At 48.0% G+C, this 20,365-nt stretch overlaps 1 protein-coding gene across 1 annotated transcript in view; it reads right to left on the minus strand.

Annotated features, from left to right (window-relative positions):
* The window catches only part of AP1M2 (adaptor related protein complex 1 subunit mu 2), a 46,472-nt gene extending 45,146 nt beyond the window's left edge, over positions 1–1,326 (minus strand). Inside the window, exon 1 of the mRNA XM_073622575.1 lies at positions 1,072–1,326. Within this exon, the coding sequence (XP_073478676.1) occupies positions 1,072–1,113 (42 nt within the window). The 5' untranslated portion in view covers positions 1,114–1,326. The remainder of the gene's footprint in view (positions 1–1,071) is intronic.
* Positions 1,327–20,365: the final 19,039 nt, after the last annotated feature.

The raw sequence follows: 20,365 nt of genomic DNA on the forward strand, positions 1-20,365 counted from the left end.
CTCCAGCCGAATGCCACCCATGGGGGCCCCTCTGCATAGCACCAGCCGAATGCCACCCATGGGGGCCGCTCTGCATAGCACCAGCCGAATGCCACCCATGGGAGCCCCTCTGCATAGCACCAGCCGAATGCCACCCATGGGGGCCCCTCTGCATAACACCAGCCGAATGCCACCCATGGGGGCCCCTCTGCATAGCACCAGCCGAATGCCACCCATGGGGGCCCCTCTGCATAACACCAGCCGAATGCCACCCTTGGGGGTCCCTCTGCATAGCACCAGCCGAAAGCCACTCTTGGGGGCCCCTCTGCATAGCGCCAACCAAATGCTACCCATGGGGACCCCTCTGCATAGCACCAGCTGAATGCCACCCATGGGGACCCCTCTGCATAGCGCCAACCAAATGCCACCCATTAGGGCCGCTCTGCAATGCACGCAGGTTGTGGGCCACTAGTGCAGGATTTAAGGGGTTAAAGCAGGCACCTGACAAAAGCTCTCTGAAGAGCGATCTGTATTCAGATTTATCTTCAGAGAGCATTTGACAGGTGCCTACTTCAACCCCTAAAATCCCGCACTGGCATGTGACAACTATGTACAATGCAGAGGGCCCCCCTATTAACTTTATTGCATGGCATTCAGCTGGTGCTATGCAGAGCGGCCCCCAAATGCTTTCTGAAGAGTGATCTGAATGTGGATCGCTCTTCAGAAAGCAAAGCGCATGTGAACAAGCCCTTATACACAAAAACTAAATTAAAAAGTTTTGCCTTTGTATTGGTTCTGCTTTAAAAAAAAAAAAAAAAGTTTTCGCAGAGTTTGAATGCTAAGTGTATGTAAAAGTAGAAGGGAGTAACATATTGAATTGGCTTCACCAGCAAATTGTCACCGGTCATTTACACATTGTCACACTTCCTCTGTCACACATATAACAAGCAGACACACTCAGCTGTACTTACGACACAGTGATCGCCTACCTACAAGGGGCACATTGTGATCTCTCCCAGCAAGCTCCTGGAGGGGATGATGGGAGTGGTAGTCTCAGTGAAGGGTGCCCTTCCCCCAGCCCCCAGCACTCACCTTCCCCTTGAGATCCAGGACAAACACAGCAGAGGCAGACATGGTGATCAGGGGGGGGCTGTCAGTGCAGGCTGGTGGTGGTGGTGACTTGTAGGACGTGAATTGGGGATCCTGTGCACTCAGATCATGTATGGCTGAGATCTTCCTCTGCCTCCTCTTCCTCCTTCCTGCACCTGTGTGACGTCAGCAGGCCAGGTACAGCCAGGTAGAGCAGGAGAGCTCCTCCCCTTCCCTCTGCACAGAGAGCTGCCCTGCATTGTGACACCCAGGGACAGGGGGAGGGGAGGGGCTCAGGGTGACAGTTCTGGTTTTTCTGCTTTTCCTGTCTATCAGGAGGCTTTGTGATGTGAGAATCCCACACATTGTACTGTATTCATGACACTCACTATACAGTGCTGGATGTATGACATGGAGTCTAAAAGTTTGCAACATTAAACAATGTTAACATATTAATATATAAAATATTAGGGCTCATTCAAACTTTAATCAGTGGTCAATAAACACATTTAACCACTTCAATACCGGGCACTTTCCCCCCTTCCTGCCCAGACCAATTTTCAGCTTTCAGTGCTGTCACATTTTGAATAACAATTGTGCGGTCATGCAACACAATACCGAAAGTAACAAAATTTTTTATCATTTTTTTCCCCACAAATAGAGCTTTCTTTTGGTGGTATTTGGTCACCACTGCGGTTTTTATTTTTTGCACTACAAATTAAAAACAAAAGAAAAAAAAAGTTTTTCTTTGTTTCTGTTACAAAACTTTGTAAATAAGTATGCTTTCTCCTTCACTGATGGGTACTGATGAGTGCTATTTCCCGAGTAACAGGGTGCAAATCCGGCTTGCTTCCGCAGGATAGTAAGGCCTGGAGGACAAGAGCCTACTTATCAAGATTTCGACAGCCAAACTCCAGAGACTTCAGGCAGTCGCAACAGTTTAAGGACAACAAAAGATCGTGGAGAGGCACACAGACATCCTTTTTTAGGAGCCAGAAGAAATAAGACCCTCACCACCCCCCAGTAGGGGACAAAGTCTTTTTGACGCCAAAAGGCTGAGATGCTTCCGTTAGGGGCCCGGCTAAAGCATTTTTTTTTTCCAGTCTGAGCTGTCGGATGACGGGACCCATGGGTTCTGTCAACAATTCAATACGGTCACTTTTGGACCTTTTTTCGTCAGCCACCTCAGACTTCCTTCAAAAACACAGAGACACCAGCCTCCCCGCAGAAAGCACTGGCCTTAAGCCAGTTTATATTGTCACTACAGCTCCAAGGGGCAGCAGTGCCTGTCCCCTCACTGGAACGATTTACAGGGTTTTATTCCACCCTGTTCCTAGTGCAGAAAAGGACGGTCGTTTGGAGGCCAGTGATAGAGCTGAAAAGGCTCAACAGATACATCCATCTCGAGAGCTTCAAAATAGGATCACTACATACAATCATCCAAGCCATACAACCAGGGGATTGGTTAATATCAATAGATCTGCAGGATGCTTACCTACATGTTCCCATCCTACCTTCTTTCCAAAGATAACTAAGGTTTGCGGTGGGTCATGTCCTCCTAAAAATTCCAGGCTCTGCCATTTGGCCTGTGCACCTTCACTCGGGTATTCAAGAACCTATTGATCTCGGTCCTAGCCCCTCTGAGAGAGAGGGGACTAAGGATTTACCACTATCTGGACGATATTCTCCTGCTGTCAAACATACTTCTGCAGTCACTGTCAGAACTAGGATGGTTGATAGTGTAAATCACAAGAAAAGCCAGCTAGCACCAACACAGCACATGATTTATTTAGGGACAATGTTCAATACACGCCAGGGCACAGTATCATTACCTCAACTGAAGATGAGGGTCATCATTCAAAGGATGTTCAAGATCATGCAGAAGTCTCATCTAAAGGCTTCACAGTGCCTAAGCCTCATAGGCACAACGTCCTTGTGTATGCCTCTAGTTTTGGGGTCTCACTGGCATCTAAAACACTTTCAGACAGGATTCCTAGCACAGTGGAGGAGACGACAACTCTCTCAGATAATTCTATTGACAACATTAATGCGCAGGAGCCTCCACTGGTGGATGAATCCAGAGAATCTCCCTAAATCCCATCATTTGGGTTCCCACTCATGGACCATAATTACGTCCGATGCAAGTGAACAGGGGTGCGAAGAATTCAGGATACAGGGAAGATGTTTTTTTCCCACCATCGGCCTAGTATTCAACACCCTAGAGATGAGAGCAGCATTCCTAGCCTTAACCTCATTAACACCTCAGGTCAAGGGACGAAGGGTGCTTCTGCACCTAGACAACAGGGCAGCAGTCTCTACAGAGACAAGGAGGCAACCGCAGCAGAACGCTTCTATGGGAAGTGGAGCCAATATTGATCTGGGCAGAGAGAAACCTAGTAGATCTCAGAGCGATGTATCTCCCAGGCAGAATGAACACAGAGGCAGACACCTTGTCAAGAAAATGTGGGAACAACGAGTGGACGCTTCATCCTTATATATTCCACCAGATTGCCAAACTGGTGGAAACCCCGCAGGTGGATCTTTTTGCTACACTGGAGAATGCCAGGCTCATGAGATTCTTTTCTCGCCTTCCACATCCACAGACAGAGGGGGTGGATGCCCCTGGAGGTTCACAATGGCATATGCCTTCCCTCCTCGCCCACTCATTTCGAAGATTCTCCTCAGGCTTCTAAGAGAACCAATACAAGTACTGGCAGTCTTACCATACTGGCCGAAGAGACCATGGTTTCCGCTAGCCATGCATCTCAGTTTGAGTCCCCCTATCAGGATTCCTCCTTTCCCTCAACTTCTGACACAGGGGAAACTAGCTCACCCAAACCCGCAGAGGCTGGCTCTTTGAATATGGAAGTTGAGAGGAGGAGGTTTGAGTCATTAGGCTGTTCCCAGGAGGTCATATCCACCCTTCTTAAAGCCAGGAAACCGACAACGAATGCAATATATGCAAAGATCTGGGACAGGTTCTTATCCTATGCTACTGGGAAGAATTTTCGATCCAATCTCCCCCTCTACTTCCAATATTTTGGGGTTCCTTCAGACCGGTCTTGAGTTGGGGCTCGGTCTGAGCTCCCTTAAGGTGCAAGTGGCAGCAAATTCTGCAGTAACCAATTTAAGTCCGGGAGACCCAGCACATCACGGATCATGGTATAGGGCCGATGGCAGCGACTCTTTACCACGTAATTGCTCCATCAAATTACGGAGCGATCACTTGTAAACAATCCAGGGCATGCCCGGTTCATCTCTCCCCTTTCTGTACCAATCTGTACAGTGTGAGAGGAGAGGGGGAGAGATCGGGTGCAGCAGCACTGTGGGCTGGATCTGTAGTGCCCATTCCTGCCTCAGCCATCCATCCATACTCAGCCCCATCCATACTCACAGCTCTCCATACTCAGCCATGCCATCCATACTCATCCATGCTCAGCCATCCCATTCATACTCAGCCATGCCATCCATACTCAGCTATGCCATCCATACTCATCCATGCTCAGCCATAAGCCATCTCATCCATAATCAGCCATGCCAGCCATAAAATCCATACTCCTCCATCCATCCATGCTCAGCCATCCATCCATGCTCAGCCATACCATCCATACTCATCCATTCATCCATATTCAGCCATCCATCCATACTTATCCATCCACCCATGCTCAGCCATCCATCCATACTCAGCCATCCATCCATGCTCAGCCATCCCATCCATACTCAGCCATCCATCCATGCTCAGCCATTCCATCCACGCTCAGCCATTCCATCCACGCTCAGCCATCCCATCCACGCTCAGCCATCCCATCCATGCTCAGCCATCCATCCATGCTCAGCCATGTCATCTATACTCATCCATCCATCCATGCTCATCCATGCCATCCATACTCAGCAATGCCATCCATACTCATCCATCCCATCCATTATCAGCCATGCCATCCATATTCATCCATCCATCCATGTTCAGCCATGCCATCCATACTCAGCCATGCCATCCATACTCAGCCATGCTCAGCCATCCCATCCATACTCAGCCATGCCATCCATATTCATCCATCCATCCATGCTCAGCCATGCCATCGATGCTCAGCCATGCCATCCATACTCAGCCATGCCATTCATGCTCACCAATCCTATCCATACTCACCCATGCCATCTGTATCAAAATGTCCCACACTCCGATTGAGTGCTTTCATCATATACCGCTTCCTCCCAGTCTGAATATAGGTATCAGATATTCCAACCGCTCCAAACAACAATCAAGACAATACTCGTTTGGTTGCTGAACATGGACTGAACTGATTTATTTGAGATGACACACAAATATATACAACAGGCTGACAACACAAACTGTAACCAGAAATCTAATTAACATGAGCTAGTTATCTAATCATTTACCCAGACAGGTGACTCAGAGATATGACCTTTCAGGGTAGACTTGCCATCTCCTCACTCCCAACTTACAATACACATAAGCAGAAACACATCCCCCAATAGTTTGCTAGGAGACAAAGGTGTGTTAATGAGCACAATAAACTATTGGGTGAAAGACCTGCGCTTTCCAGATCTCATTAATCAGCATTATTTCACACACATCTGTCTACTGAGTCCCAAGCTGGCAGAGACCATCATACCCTCCTTAATATGTCTTTTTGCATTAAATAATTCTCCCTCATCAAAAGTCGACTAACAGGGTCCCAGACCTCCACCTGGTCTGGACATACGTTAGTCGGGCAGAGTGAATTCACATAGTCAGTCCTCATGATCTCCAATCTTGGCTTCAAGGAATAGTTGACTTCAGTAGGTGTGGGGCAGAGGTCATTGACTCTCTGTCCGGCTGCCAGAGCTTCAGCTGGGTGGTTTCTAACTTTTCCGGGGCTCGGTCTGCTGCTGGGCAGAGGGGCCGATCGCCCCAGCTTCCTGAAGCTGTAGAAACACTGTAGGTGCCAGGCAGAGGCAAGCGGCGCTCTACCCTGTTGCCAGTGACTCAGCTGGGAGTAGAAGCTTTACTACATCAGCTTGTCGCTGGAGAGACTGCCCCGGCTCCCTGGAGCTCCACAGTTGTTGCCAGTGCTGGGTAGAGGTTGGTAGCACTCTGCCCTGTTGCCAGCACTTCTGGTGGGGACTCCACATCCTCCACTCGGCTAATTGTTGGGGCAGGAGGCTGGCTTCCTCCACTCCCAAACTGTGTAGCTGCCATTGGGGAGGTGAGTCGGCTGCTTCCTTTTCCATTCCCTCATCTGGCTGCTAGGACAACATGTCTGTGGTACTGTCTCCCAGGTGCACAGATCTTTGCTGGGGAGGAAAGACTGCTTCCTCCACCCTGGTCGACTGTTGGGGAGGGATGACGGACACCTCCTCTCCCTTCTCCCCCTGTATCCTGATCTGCTGCTTCCCACCCTGAGCCTCCGGAACTGCCACAGATATGGGGCAGAGGTCTTGGACCCTCTGTCCGGTGGCCAGCGCTTCAGCTGGGAAAGTTCCTTGTAACTCCACAGATACCGCTGTTGGTGCTGGGCAGAGCTCAGTGAAGTTCGGCCCTGATACCAGCTCTTCTGCTAATTCCAGATCTCATTAATCAGCATTTGTTTTACATACATCTGTCCACTGAGTGCCAAGCTGGCAAAGACCATCATGGCCTACTTAATAATGTCCTTTTGCATTACATAACACAGAATATCTTCCTAAATGCTTGTAGCTCCCTCAAATGCCAGGGCCCATAGTCGGTAGGCAAGAGGCTAGCATTCAGTCCCCTCCAAAAGCCTCTGTCCCGGGTGAGTCTGTCACACCATCCATACTCAGCCATGCCATCCATACTCATCCATCCATCCATGCTCAGCCATGCCATCCATACTCAGCCATGCCATCCTTACTCTTCCATCCATCCATACTCAGCCATCCCATCCATGCTCAGCCATCCCCACCCATGCTCAGCCATCCCCATCCACAGCTCATCCATCCCCATTCATGGCTCATCCATCCACATTAATGGCTAAGCCATCCCCATCCATGGCTCATCCATCACAATCCACAACTCATCCATGCCACATCAGTTCTCACCTGTGCCACATCCATGCCACTACAGTGCCCATCAGTGCCACTTCAGTACCTCACAATAGTCTAATAGGTGGTCAAATTAGATTTGGAATTTATGTCCCTAGAACACCTGATGGTGCTCCCTGCGTGTTGGGCCTTTGTATGTGGCCAGGCTGTGTAAAAGTCTCACACATGTGGTTTTGTTATACTCGGGAGGAGTAGCAGAATGTATTTTGGGGTGTAATTTTGGCTATGTACATGTTGTGTGTTAGAAATATTGTATAAATGGACAACTTTGTGTAAAAAAAAAAATGCGTTTTCATTCTCTTTCCGCATTTTCCAAAAACTTGTGGGAAAAAAATGACATGTTCAAAAGACTCATTATGCCTCATAGAATATACGTTGGGGTGTTTGCTTTCCGAAATGGGGTCAATTTTTGGGTGTTTGCATTGTCCTGGTGCTCCAGGGCCTTCCAAAGTGCAAGAGGTAGTCAAGAAATGATATGTGTAATTTATGTCCCTAGAACGCTTGACGGTGCTGCCTGCATGTTGGGCCTTTGTATATGGCCAGGCTGTGTAAAAGTCTCACACATGTGATATTGCCATACTCAGGAGGAATAGTAAAATGTGTTTTCGGGTGTCATTTGTGGTATGCATATGCTGTGTGTGAAAAAAATAACCTGTTAATATGACAATTTTGTGAAAAAAGAAAAAAAAATCTTCATATTGCAAATAATTGTGGGAAAAAAATATAACTCCAAAAAACTCACTATGCCTCTTACTAAATACTTTGGAATGTTTACTTTCCAAAAAGGGGTCATTTGGGGGGTATTTGTACTTTCCTGGTTTGTTAGGGTCTCAAGAAATGAGATAGGCCATCAGTGCATCAGCTGTGACCAATTTCCGAAGATTGGCACCATAGATTGTAGACTCTATAACTTTCACAAAGACCAAATAATATACACAGATTTGGGTTATTTTTACCAAAGATATGTAGTAGTATACATTTTGGCCAAAATTTATGAATAAAAATTACTAATTTGCAAAATTTTATAACAGAAACGAAGAATAATGCATTTTTTAACAACATTTTTTGGTCTTTTTTAATTTATAGCACAAAAAATTAAAAACCCAGAGGTGATCAAATACCACCAAATGAAAGCTGTATTTGTGTGGGAAAAAAAAGGACAAAAATTTCATATGGGTACAGTGTTGCATGACTGAATAATTGTCATTTAAAATGTGAGATCACCAAAAGCTGAAAATTGGTCTTGATAGGAAGGGGGTTTAAGTGCCCAGTGGGCAAGTGGTTAATACCAGAGGTCTTATCCAGTCATCTATTTGCACCCGTAAAAGAAACCTCAATCTGGAATCTAACCTTAAAGACGGCATTCCTTTTGGCCATCACATCTGGCAGAAGAATTTCAGAGCTCCACTCTTTAGGAATAGGTGATGAACACATCTCTTTCTTCCCGGACAGAGTAGAGCTTCGCCCTCTCCAAGGGTTTACACCTAAATTTAACACGCCAGCAGTGTTGCCAACCTACCAGATTAAAATATACTAACACAACACCCAAAATTTACTGGCACAGCCAAGTTTTTACTGGCAGTTCCAAAAGATACAAAATCACAGTTTTAAGAGCAAATTAATATTTAGGCTACAAACAAATACAATATGCAGTTAGCACTATGATGTAAAGTAGATAATAAGGCTAAAAACATATTTCTTATTTTATTTTCGATATAGTAAGTAAGGAGCTCAGGGACAGGACTCAGGAGGGCAAGAAATTAGAATGGGCGACACACACACATAAAATTGACTCTTACAGTGTGTCAGGGTTGAGTTAACCTGCTAGTGGCACTGGGCCGATGGCTGCAGTTCCAGTGTCCACCAGCAGGTGTCTCCCAGAAGCCAGCAGGTTCTGATCAGCCACACCTGGCTCCAGCTGCCAGGTGGATATTTAACCACTTTAACCACTTCAGCCCCGGAAGGATTTACCCCCTTCCTGACAAGAGCACTTTTTCCAATTTGGCACTGCGTCGCTTTAACTGCTAATTGCGCGGTCATGCAATGCTGTACCCAAACGAAATTTGCGTCCTTTTCTTCCCACAAATAGAGCTTTCTTTTGATGGTATTTGATCACCTCTGCCATTTTTATTTTTTGCGCTATACACGGAAAAAGACCAAAAATTTTGAAAAAAAATTATATTTTCTACTTTTTGTTCTAAAAAAAATCCAATAAACTCAATTTTAGTCATACATTTAGGCCAAAATGTATTTGGCCACATGTCTTTGGTAAAAAAAATGTCAATAAGTGTATATTTATTGGTTTGCGCAAAAGTTATAGCGCCTACAAACTAGGGTACATTTTCTGGAATTTACACAGCCTTTAATTTATGACTGCCTATGTCGTTTCTTGAGGTGCTAAAATGGCAGGGCAGTACAAAACCCCCCCAAATGACCCCATTTTGGAAAGTAAACACCCCAAGGAAATTGCTGAGAGGCATGTTGAGCCCATTGAATATTCATTTTTTTTGTCCCAAGTGATTGAATAATGACAAAAAAAAAAAAAAATTACAAAAAGTTGTCACTAAATGATATATTGCTCACACAGGCCATGGGCATATGTGGAATTGCACCCCAAAATACATTTAGCTGCTTCTCCTGAGTATGGGGATACCACATGTGTGGGACTTTTTGGGAGCCTAGCCGCATACGGGGCCCCGAAAACCAATCACTGCCTTCAGGATTTCTAAGGGCGTACATTTTTGATTTTACTCCTCACTACCTATCACAGTTTTGAAGGCCATAAAATGCCCAGATGGCACAAACCCCCCCCAAATGACCCCATTTTGGAAAGTAGACACCCCAAGCTATTTGCTGAGAGGCATGTTGAGTCCATGGAATATTTTATATTTTGACACAAGTTGCGGGAAAGTGACAATTTATTTATTTATTTTTTTTTTTTTTGCACAAAGTTGTCACTAAATGATATATTGCTCACACAGGTCATGGGCATATGTGGAATTGCACCCCAAAATACATTCTGCTGCTTCTCTTGAGTACGGGGATACCACATCTGTGGTACTTTTTAGGAGCCTAGCCGCGTACGGGGCCCCGAAAACCAATCACCGCCTTCAGGATTTCTAAGGGTGTACATTTTTGATTTCACTCTTCACTGCCTATCACAGTTTCGGAGGTCATGGAATGCCCAGGTGGCACAAACCCCCCCCAAATGACCCCATTTTGGAAAGTAGACACCCCAAGCTATTTGCTGAGAGGCATGGTGAGTATTTTGCAGCTCTCATTTGTTTTTGAAAATGAAGAAAGACAAAAAAAAAAATTTTTTTTTTTCTTTTTTTAATTTTCAAAACTTTGTGACAAAAAGTGAGGTCTGCAAAATACTCACTATACCGCTCAGCAAATAGCTTTGGGTGTCTACTTTCCAAAATGGGGTCATTTGGGGGGGTTTTGTGCCACCTGGGCATTCCATGGCCTCCGAGACTGTGATAGGCAGTGAAGAGTGAAATCAAAAATTTACGCCCTTAGAAAGCCTGAAGGCGGTGCTTGGTTTTCGGGGTCCCATACGCGGCTAGGCTCCCAAAAAGTCTCACACATGTGGTATCCCCGTACTCAGGAGAAGCAGCAGAATGTATTTTGGGGTGTAATTTCACATATTCCCATGGCATGTTTGAGCAATATATCATTTAGTGACAACTTTGTGCAAAAAAAAATGTGTCTCTTTCCCGCAACTTGTGTCACAATATAAAATATTCCATGGACTCGACATGCCTCTCAGCAAATAGCTTGGGGTGTCTACTTTCCAAAATGGGGTCATTTGGGGGGGGTTTGAACTGTCCTGGCATTTTATGCACAACATTTAGAAGCTTATGTCACACATCACCCACTCTTCTAACCACTTGAAGACAAAGCCCTTTCTGACACTTTTTGATTACATGAAAAAATTATTTTTTTTTGCAAGAAAATTACTTTGAACCCCCAGACATTATATATTTTTTTAAAGCAAATGCCCTACAGATTAAAATGGTGGGTGTTTCATTTTTTTTTTTCACACAGTATTTGCGCAGCGATTTTTCAAACGCATTTTTTGGGGAAAAAACACACTTTTTTACATTTTAATGCACTAAAACACACTATATTGCCCAAATGTTTGATGAAATAAAAAAGATGATCTTAGGCCGAGTACATGGATACCAAACATGACATGCTTTACAATTGCGCACAAACGTGCAGTGGCAACAAAATAAATACATTTTTAAAAGCCTTTAAAAGCCTTTACAGGTTACCACTTTAGATTTACAGAGGAGGTCTACTGCTAAAATTACTGCCCTCGATCTGACCGTCGCGGTGATACCTTACATGCATGGTGCAATTGCTGTTTACATTTGACGCCAGACCAACGCTTGCGTTCGCCTTAGCGCGAGAGCAGGGGGGACAGGGGTGCTTTTTTTTTTCTTTATTATTTTTTTGCTTTTTTATCTTATTTTAAAACTGTTCCTTTCATTTTTTTTTTTTTTTTAATCATTTTTATTGTTATCTCAGGGAATGTAAATATCCCCTATGATAGCAATAGGTAGTGACAGGTACTCTTTTTTGAAAAAATTGGGGTCTATTAGACCCTAGATTTCTCCTCTGCCCTCAAAGCATCTGACCACACCAAGATCGGTGTGATAAAATGCTTCCCCAATTTCCCAATGGCGCTATTTACATCCGGCGAAATCTAAGTCATAAAATGCTCGTAGCTTCCGGTTTCTTAGGCCATAGAGATGTTTGGAGCCACTCTGGTCTCTGATCAGCTCTATGGTCAGCTGGCTGAATCACCGGCTGCATTCTCAGGTTCCCTGTTGAGACAGGAGAGCCAGAGAAAAACACGGAAGACGGTGGGGGGGGGGCATTCTCTCCCACTGCTTGTAAAAGCAGTCTAGAGGCTAATTAGCCGCTAGGATTGCTTTTACATGAAAGCCGACCGCTGGCTGAAAAGAATGATACCAAGATGATACCTAAACCTGCAAGCATCATTCTGGTATAACCACTCAAAGTCGTGAATGGTGTACCTGAAGACAAAAAAATGGTTAACAATAAAGCACAGTAAACGGTAAAGTATAAAAAATTGCATACCTGAAAAGCAAACATGATAAAACATAATAACAATAAAACATTGCAGAATAGAATACAGTAAAAAAGAGCAGAACAATAGAGAGAATAGAGAGAGAGAGAATAGAGAGAGAACAATAAAACGACAACTATTATTTTTTATTTTATATTTTTGTTTGTGTTTTTTTTTTTTTTTACACTTTTTTTGTAACTGTAACTTTTATAACTGTAACCGGTTCCAGGTTCGGGTCTCTCAAAATGCGATGGCATCTTGGGAGACCCTGTGAAAGTGTGTCCTAGTCTGTGCAATGCTGTACCCTACGCTAATACTCAACTAGTGAATGGTAGCGTTCAAAACATTCACCAATGCAAAGACCAGGATTGACAGGAGGGACAATAATAGCGGGTGTCACGCCTATATCCGCGTTTGCTGCAGACACAACATCTTTTTGGGGGGGGTTCGTTGGGTAGGGGTACTCGGGAGGACATAAAAATGGCTCTCATGCAGCCGACTGCATTTGGTTGGGGATGTGAATGGGGGAAGTACGGGCGCTGCAGAAGTGGTGGGTTCCCAATTAGGATTGGCGAATGCAGCAGGAAGGGCATTATGGGCACAACGGGCCTGTGTTTGTCTTTTTGGTGGCAGCGGGACACTACTTGTGCTTGCCACCTCACCAGCTTGAACTGCACTTATGGGACTCGCCACGTCACCAAGTGTTACTGCAGTGCTGGTTTGACTACGACCGGGGTGTACTAGGCCGCTGGTGCTTGCCAGTTCACCAAAACGCTACCAAAAAAACTGTTAGCGATCGCAGGGATCAGGCCTGACTCTGCGAACGCTGCAGTTATGCGTTTAGTGTTTTGTAAGTGACAGTGATCGATCGATACTGCACTTGGGTGGGCTGGGCTGGGCCGGGCGGAGGGGCAAAACGCAGGTGCTAGCAGGTATCTGGGCTGATCCCACTAACACTGCGTTTTTGGGAACCCTAAACTGCTGGGGACGCCAGTATAGATCTGATCGGATCAGATATTGATCAGTTCAGATACTATACCACTAAGGGAGGTGTACGGTGCGTGCCTGGGTGTTAGCGCGACCGGCGCTAACCTAACGCTGCCTGGGGCTGGTGCTTGCCAGTTCACCAAAACGCTACCAAAAAAACTGTTAGCGATCGCAGGGATCAGGCCTGACTCTGCGAACGCTGCAGTTATGCGTTTAGTGTTTTGTAAGTGACAGTGATCGATCGATACTGCACTTGGGTTGGCTGGGCTGGGCCAGGCGGAGGGGCAAAACGCTGGTGCTAGCAGGTATCTGGGCTGATCCCGCTAACACTGCGTTTTTGGGAACCCTAAACTGCTGGGGACGCTAGTATAGATCTGAACGGATCAGATATTGATCCGATCAGATACTATACCACTAAGGGAGGATACGGTGCGTGCGTGGGTGTTAGCGCGACCGGCGCTAACCTGACGCCTGGGGCTGGTGCTTGCCAGTTCACCAAAACAATACCAAAAAAACTGTTAGCGATCGCAGGGATCAGGCCTGACTCTGCGAACGCTGCAGTTATGCGTTTAGTGTTTTGTAAGTGACAGTGATCGATCGATACTGCACTTGGGTGGGCTGGGCCGGGCCGGGCGGAGGGGCAAAACGCTGGTGCTAGCAGGTATCTGGGCTGATCCCGCTAACACTGCGTTTTTGGGAACCCTAAACTGCTGGGGACGCTAGTATAGATCTGAACGGATCAGATATTGATGCGATCAGATACTATACCACTAAGGGAGGCGTATGCTGCGTGCGTGGGTGTTAGCGGTACTGGCGCTAATCTGATGCTGCCTGGGGCGACGCATATCACCGCCGGGCGATCAGGGGGCTAAACCTTTATTCGGTAATAAACGGCGGGTGCCCTGACACTATAAAAAATAAACGAACTAACCAGCGTCACCCGTAACGGTTATACGGTGATCAGTGGTGAAAGGGTTAACTAGGGGGCAATCAAGGGGTTAAAACATTTATTAGATAGTATATGGGGGTCCATGTCGCTATAAAACGCTGACGACGAACCTAAATATTTACGTCCCTAACTAGCGTCACCAGCGACACTAATACAGCGATCAGAAAAATGATCGCTTAGCGACACTGGTGACGGGGGGTGATCAAGGGGTTAAAACTTTATTAGGGGGGGTTAGGGGGGTATCCTAGACCTAAAGGGGGCCTAACACTCACTGCCCTAACACTGTAACTGTCACAAACTGACACCAATACAGTAATCAGAAACATGTGCCTGGCATGTTCTACTGTGTGTGTAGTGTTTGTGCACTCACATACCTGTCTTCTCTCCTCGGGCCGGAACGGAAATTACCGAGCCGAGGAGAGATGACATCATTTCCTCTGCCTCTGTGTACACTACAGAGGCAGGGAAATGATCCCATTGGCTGGGAGCGATCGCGAGGGGGGGGCCACGAATGGATGGCCTCCCCCTCACCACCGATCGCCGGGGGAGATTTGCCGACCGCCGCAGGCACCGGGGGGGGTCCGATCGGACCCCCCACCCGCGGGCAGGCAAGGACGTACCTGTAAGTCCTTTTGCCTGCCCGTGCCGCTCTGTCGACGTACATCGTCGTGCGGCGGTCGGCAAGTGGTTAAGACCGGGCCTCTTTTTTTAGATGTGGTGTTTACAAGTTAAAAACAGTTTTTTTTGCTAGAAAATTACTTAGAACCCCCAAACATTATACATTTTTTTCCTAACATCCTAGAGAATAAAATGGAGGTCGTTGCAATACTTTCTGTCACACCGTATTTGCGCAGCGGTCTTACAAGCGCACTTTTTTCAGAAAAAATACACTTTTTTTAATTAAAATATAAGCCAACAGTAAAGTTAGCCAATTTTTGTTATATTGTGAAAGATAATGTTACGCCGAGTAAATTGATACCCAACATGTCACACTTCAAAATTGCGCCCCCTCGTGGAATGGCGACAAGCTTTTACCCTTAAAAATCTCCATAGGCGACATTTAAAAAATTCTACCGGTTGCATGTTTTGCGTTACAGAGAAGGTCTGAGGCTAGAATTATTGCTCTTGCTCTAACAATCGCGGCGATACCTCACATGTGTAATTTGAACACTGTTTTCATATGCGGGTGCTACTCACGTATGCGTTCGCTTCTGCACGCGAGGTTTTACCCCCTACAAGCGACCCGAGAAAGGGTTAAAACCACTGCAAAGAGCTGCTGCAGCAGCACTATGCCGGCGGTATAGCCGCGTTGCCCCATTGATTTCAATGGGCAGGGGCGGTGAAGGAGCGGTGAAGGTTATTTGCCGTGTGCAGCTTGTGGTAGGGGATAAAGATTTGTTGTTCACTTTGGCAGGATCTCACTGAGGAGGAGCTGTTGGGAAGCATTCTGACAGCACATTCTTTAGTTGTTGAGGGCAGAGGCCGGGTTTAAACTGGTGCGACATGACAGCCGTCCTACTTTGGATCCGACTTTGCCCTGCGACTTGAAGCCGACATACGTCCGACTTTCAATGAACAGGGATCCGATTTGGATCCCCGCCAATACCAGGCACTGTGTTTGGTATGAATCTTGAGGGGGAACTCCACGCCAAATTTTAAATAAAAAACGGGCATGGGTTTGCCCTCCAAGAGCATACCGGGCCCTTCAGTCTGATATGGATTTTAAGGGGAACCCCCTACGCCGAAAAAAAACAGCGTGGGGGTCCCCCAGAATCCATACCAGACGCTTATCCGAGCACGCAGCCCGGCCGCTCAGGAAAAGGGGTGGGGACGAGCGAGCGCCCCCCCCCCTGAACCGTACCAGGCCACATGCCCTCAACATGCCCCCCACCCAAAGCACCTTGTCCCCATGTTGATGAGGACAAGGGCCTCTTCCCGACAACCCTGGCCATTGGTTGTCGGGGTCTGCGGGCGGGGGGCTTATTGGAATCCAGGAGCTCCCTTTAATAAGGGGGCCTCCAGATCCCGGTCCCCCACCCTATGTGAATGTATCGTACCCCTACCCATTCACCTGGGGGGAAAAAAAAGTGTCAATAAAAAACACACTAGACAGGTTTTTAAATTAATTCATTAGGCTCCGGGGGTCTCTTCCAACTTCTCTGCGCTCTCCAGTTCTTCTCCTGCTCTCCGGTATCTTCTGCCGGGCTCCTCCGCTATCTTCTGCTCTTTTGCCCGCTCTTTTGCTAGCGGTGGCCTGGTCTTCTCCATCATCTTCTTCCCTCTTCTCTTCTTCCGATGTTGACACGACGCTCTCTCCCGCTGTAATGCCGTGTGCACGGTGCGCAACGACTTATATAGGCATGGGGCGTGGTCACCGGGTGATGTCGCCCCTAATGATGTCACCACCCCATCACATAGTTGCCAACAGTCCCGATTTTCCCGGGACAATCCCGATTTTGGGACCCTTGTCCCGATTGGAGAGTGTCCCGAATCATGATTTTCCATAAGGAAAATCGGGAATGTTGTTTTTTTTGTTTTTTTGGAGCAGCGGGCTCCAGCAAAATGGCGGCTGGCGCCGCCGCTCTATCTTCCTCTAGTGTTGAGTGGAGAGGGGAAGGGGGCCCGATCCGTGCAGCCAATGAAGCTCCTTCTTTAGCTGCACGGCCCCTCCCCTCTCCACTGAAGCGAGCAGAAGACACGGCGTCGTCGCCGTGTCTTGCTGAAAGCTCCCCAGCCCCGTACTGCGCAGGCGCTGCGCCTGCACAGTACAGGGGGTCCTCCATTGCCGAGTGGAACTTTCTCGGCAGAACACCGGCCGCTCCTGCACTGAGCGGGGGCCAGGCTGCATTGAGGGGGGGGGCTGCACTAACTGAGGGGGAGCTGCACTAACAGGGGGGGGCTGCACTAACTGAGGGGGGCTGCACTGAGGGGGGGCTGCACTAACTGAGGGGGGCTGCACTGAGGAGGGGGCTGCACTAACTGAGGGGGGCTGCACTGAGGGGGGGCTGCACTAATAGAGGGGGGCTGCACTGAGGGGGGGTTGCACTGAGGGGGGCTGTACTAATTGAGGGGGGTCTGCACTAATAGAGGGGGGCTGCACTAATAGAGGGGGGCTGCAATAATAGAGGGGGGCTGCACTGAGGGGGGGTCTGCACTGATGGAGGGGGTCTGCACTGAGGGGGTCTATACAGACTCTGGCGGGGGCACCTGATGCAAGGACAGACTCTGGCGGGGGCACCTGATGCAAGGACAGACTCTGCCGGGGGCACCTGATGCAAGGACAGACTCTGCCGGGGGCACCTGATGCAAGGACAGACTCTGCCGGGGGCACCTGATGCAAGGACAGACTCTGCTGGTGGCAGGCGACGTGGCTAGTGACACGCTCAGGGATCCCACTGATTCGGCATTATGGTGAGTTGAATGATTTAATTTTATATTACAATGTAATAATAGAAATAATGCGCTTCAATCATCCTGACACCATAACAACCATGGTGCCGGGATGATTGAAGCGTTAACACCAGGCATTTGGAGTATCTTTATCTGCTGATTGTTAAACTTTCTAGAATACACATATTTCTATTGTGTAGGATCTGGGGCTGCTGTCCTGTCATTTCCCTCTCCCCCTTTCCTTCTCCCCCTTTCCCTCTCCATCCCTCATTCATCTCAGACTCTAACCACACCCTCTTGAGCCACGCCCATTTAAGCCACGTCCACTTTCACGTAAGCCACACCCACTTTCACGTAAGCCACACCCACTTTTCATGTAAGCCACGTCCATTTTTCGCAGCGCCGCGCTTTTTTTTCAATGTTGGCAACTATGCCATCATGCCCCGGGTGGTGACGTCATAAGGGGTGGAGTCACCGGATGACATCACCCGGTGACCACGCCCCATACCTTTATAAGTCGTTGCGCACCGCACACATGGCATGACAGCGGGAGAGAGTGTTGTGTCAAAGAAGACGACGGAGAAGACCGGGCCACCGCTAGCAAAAGAGCGGGCAAAAGAGCAGAAGATAGCGGAGGAGCCCGGCAGAAGATACCAGAGAGCGAGAGAAGAACTGGAGAGTGCGGAGAAGAGGCCGGAGAGGGCAGAGAAGTCGGGAGAGACCCCCAAAGTCGGAAGAAGACCCCCAGAGCTGCCTAATAAATTACTTTAAAAACCTGTCTAGTGTGTTTTTTTATTGACACTTTTTTCCCCCCCAGGTGAATGGGTAGGGGTACGATGTACCCCATACTCTTATACATAGGGTGGGGGGCCCCCTTATTCCAATAAGCCCCCCGCCCGCAGACCCCGACAACCAAAGGCCAGGGTTGTCGGGAAGAGGCCCTTGTCCTCATCAACATGGGGACAAGGTGCTTTGGGGTGGGGGGCCCCAAAGCACCCACCCCCCATGTTGAGGGCATGCGGCCTGGTACGGTTCAGGAGGGGGGGGTGCTCGCTTGTTCCCACCCCTTTTCCTGACCAGCCGGGCTGCGTGCTCGGATAAGCGTCTGGTATGGATTTTGGGGGACCCCCACGCCGTTTCTTCGGCGTAGGGGGTTCCTCTTAAAATCCATATCAGACCGAAGGGCCTGGTATGCTCTTGGAGGGGGAACCCATGCCAGTTTTTTATTTAAAATTTGGTGCGGAGTTCCCCCTCAAGATTAATCAAGCACAAGTCGCATGCCAAAGTCGGATCATGCAAGACGGCGATCCGACTTTGATCAGACTTCAATGATAGTCAATGGGCTGAAGTAGGATCAAAATCGGACCAAAGTAGTACAGGGAGCATTTTCAAAGTTGAACCGACTTGTGTCTTGTGTCGGACCAGTTAAGACGGCTCCCACAGAGAAACATTGATTTTCACACGTCATGCGACATGAGCTCCCAATGTCGGAGCGTTTGTCGCACCAGTGTAAACCTGGACTGATTTAGGTCTGTTTTGAGCTACTATTTCAGTTTACCTCTCAGGGCTAAGATGTTTCCACTCCCCCATTTACTATGTACCAGGCTGGATTTTTGGGATGGTTGCTGAAACATTGTGCAGGTTCATTTTTCCAGCAGTATTCAGCCTATTCACAACAGGTGGTGTTGGATTGTATTGCTGTGCACTGTTTAATTGAGCAATGTGAGCAAGGGAGAGACAAACTGACTTTAGTTCACCCTCTGCTACAAGCTTGGTCAGAGATCATATCCCCAGTGCAAGATGAATCACATAAAATCAGGTCTGCTGCTAAAGATCTGTTCCTCTGTTACCCTTAGCAACCTCTGCTGCTACTGAGTGCTCCTTACCTCCTGTAGATCAGTACCCTGCCACCAGTAACCACACATCCTCTGTGTGGAATCCATTGGAAGCTCACCCTGCAGTACCGTTGCCCATAGCAACAGCTCAGGCCTTCCTGTACTTCTGCTACTCTTCCCTCTATTTCCCCAGTACTGTTACTTCCTTTCCATCAGCAGTACACTCTGGTCAGCACAATGCAACTACATGCAGGACTCCAGTATCCAAGCCCAAAAAAGAAACAAAACTTTTCTGCTCTTACAATTCTGCCCCTATCTGTTACCTGCTGATGGTGCCCAGTCCTCCTCCATGCTGATGACTAAGGATGAGCTCCGGCGTGTTCGCACAGCCCACGTGCAGAGCCCGCCAGGAAGTCGGCACTGCGCTGCGCTAATCACAGGCAGTGAGACATTGTCCCGATGCACGGCTACAGAGATCGGGAAATGTCTCACTGCCCGTAATTAGCGCAGCGCAGTGCCGACTTCCTGGCAGGCTCTGCACGTGGGCTGTGCGAACACGCCCAAGCCAATCCTTACTGATTACTGCTGCCGATGTGATCCAGTCCTCCTCCATGCTGATGACTACTGCCGATGCGATCCAGTCCTCCATGCTGATGACTGCTGCCGATGCGATCCAGTCTTCCTCCATGCTGATGACTGCTGCTGATGGTGTCCAGTCCTCCTCCATGCTGATGACTGTTGCCGATGGTGCCCAGTCCTCCTCCATGCTGATGACTGTTGCCGATGTTGCCCAATCCTCCTCCATGCTGATGACTGCTGCTGATGGTACCCAGTCCTCCTCCATGCTGTTGCCCAGTCCTCCTCCATGCTGCTGCCGATGATGCCGATGTTGCCCAGTCCTCCTCCATGCTGATGACTGCTGCCGATGTTGCCCAATCCTCCTCCATGCTGATGACTGCTGCTGATGGTACC

The sequence above is a fragment of the Aquarana catesbeiana genome, linkage group LG03, assembly GCF_042186555.1.
Source record: "Aquarana catesbeiana isolate 2022-GZ linkage group LG03, ASM4218655v1, whole genome shotgun sequence".
Taxonomy (NCBI): domain Eukaryota; kingdom Metazoa; phylum Chordata; class Amphibia; order Anura; family Ranidae; genus Aquarana; species Aquarana catesbeiana.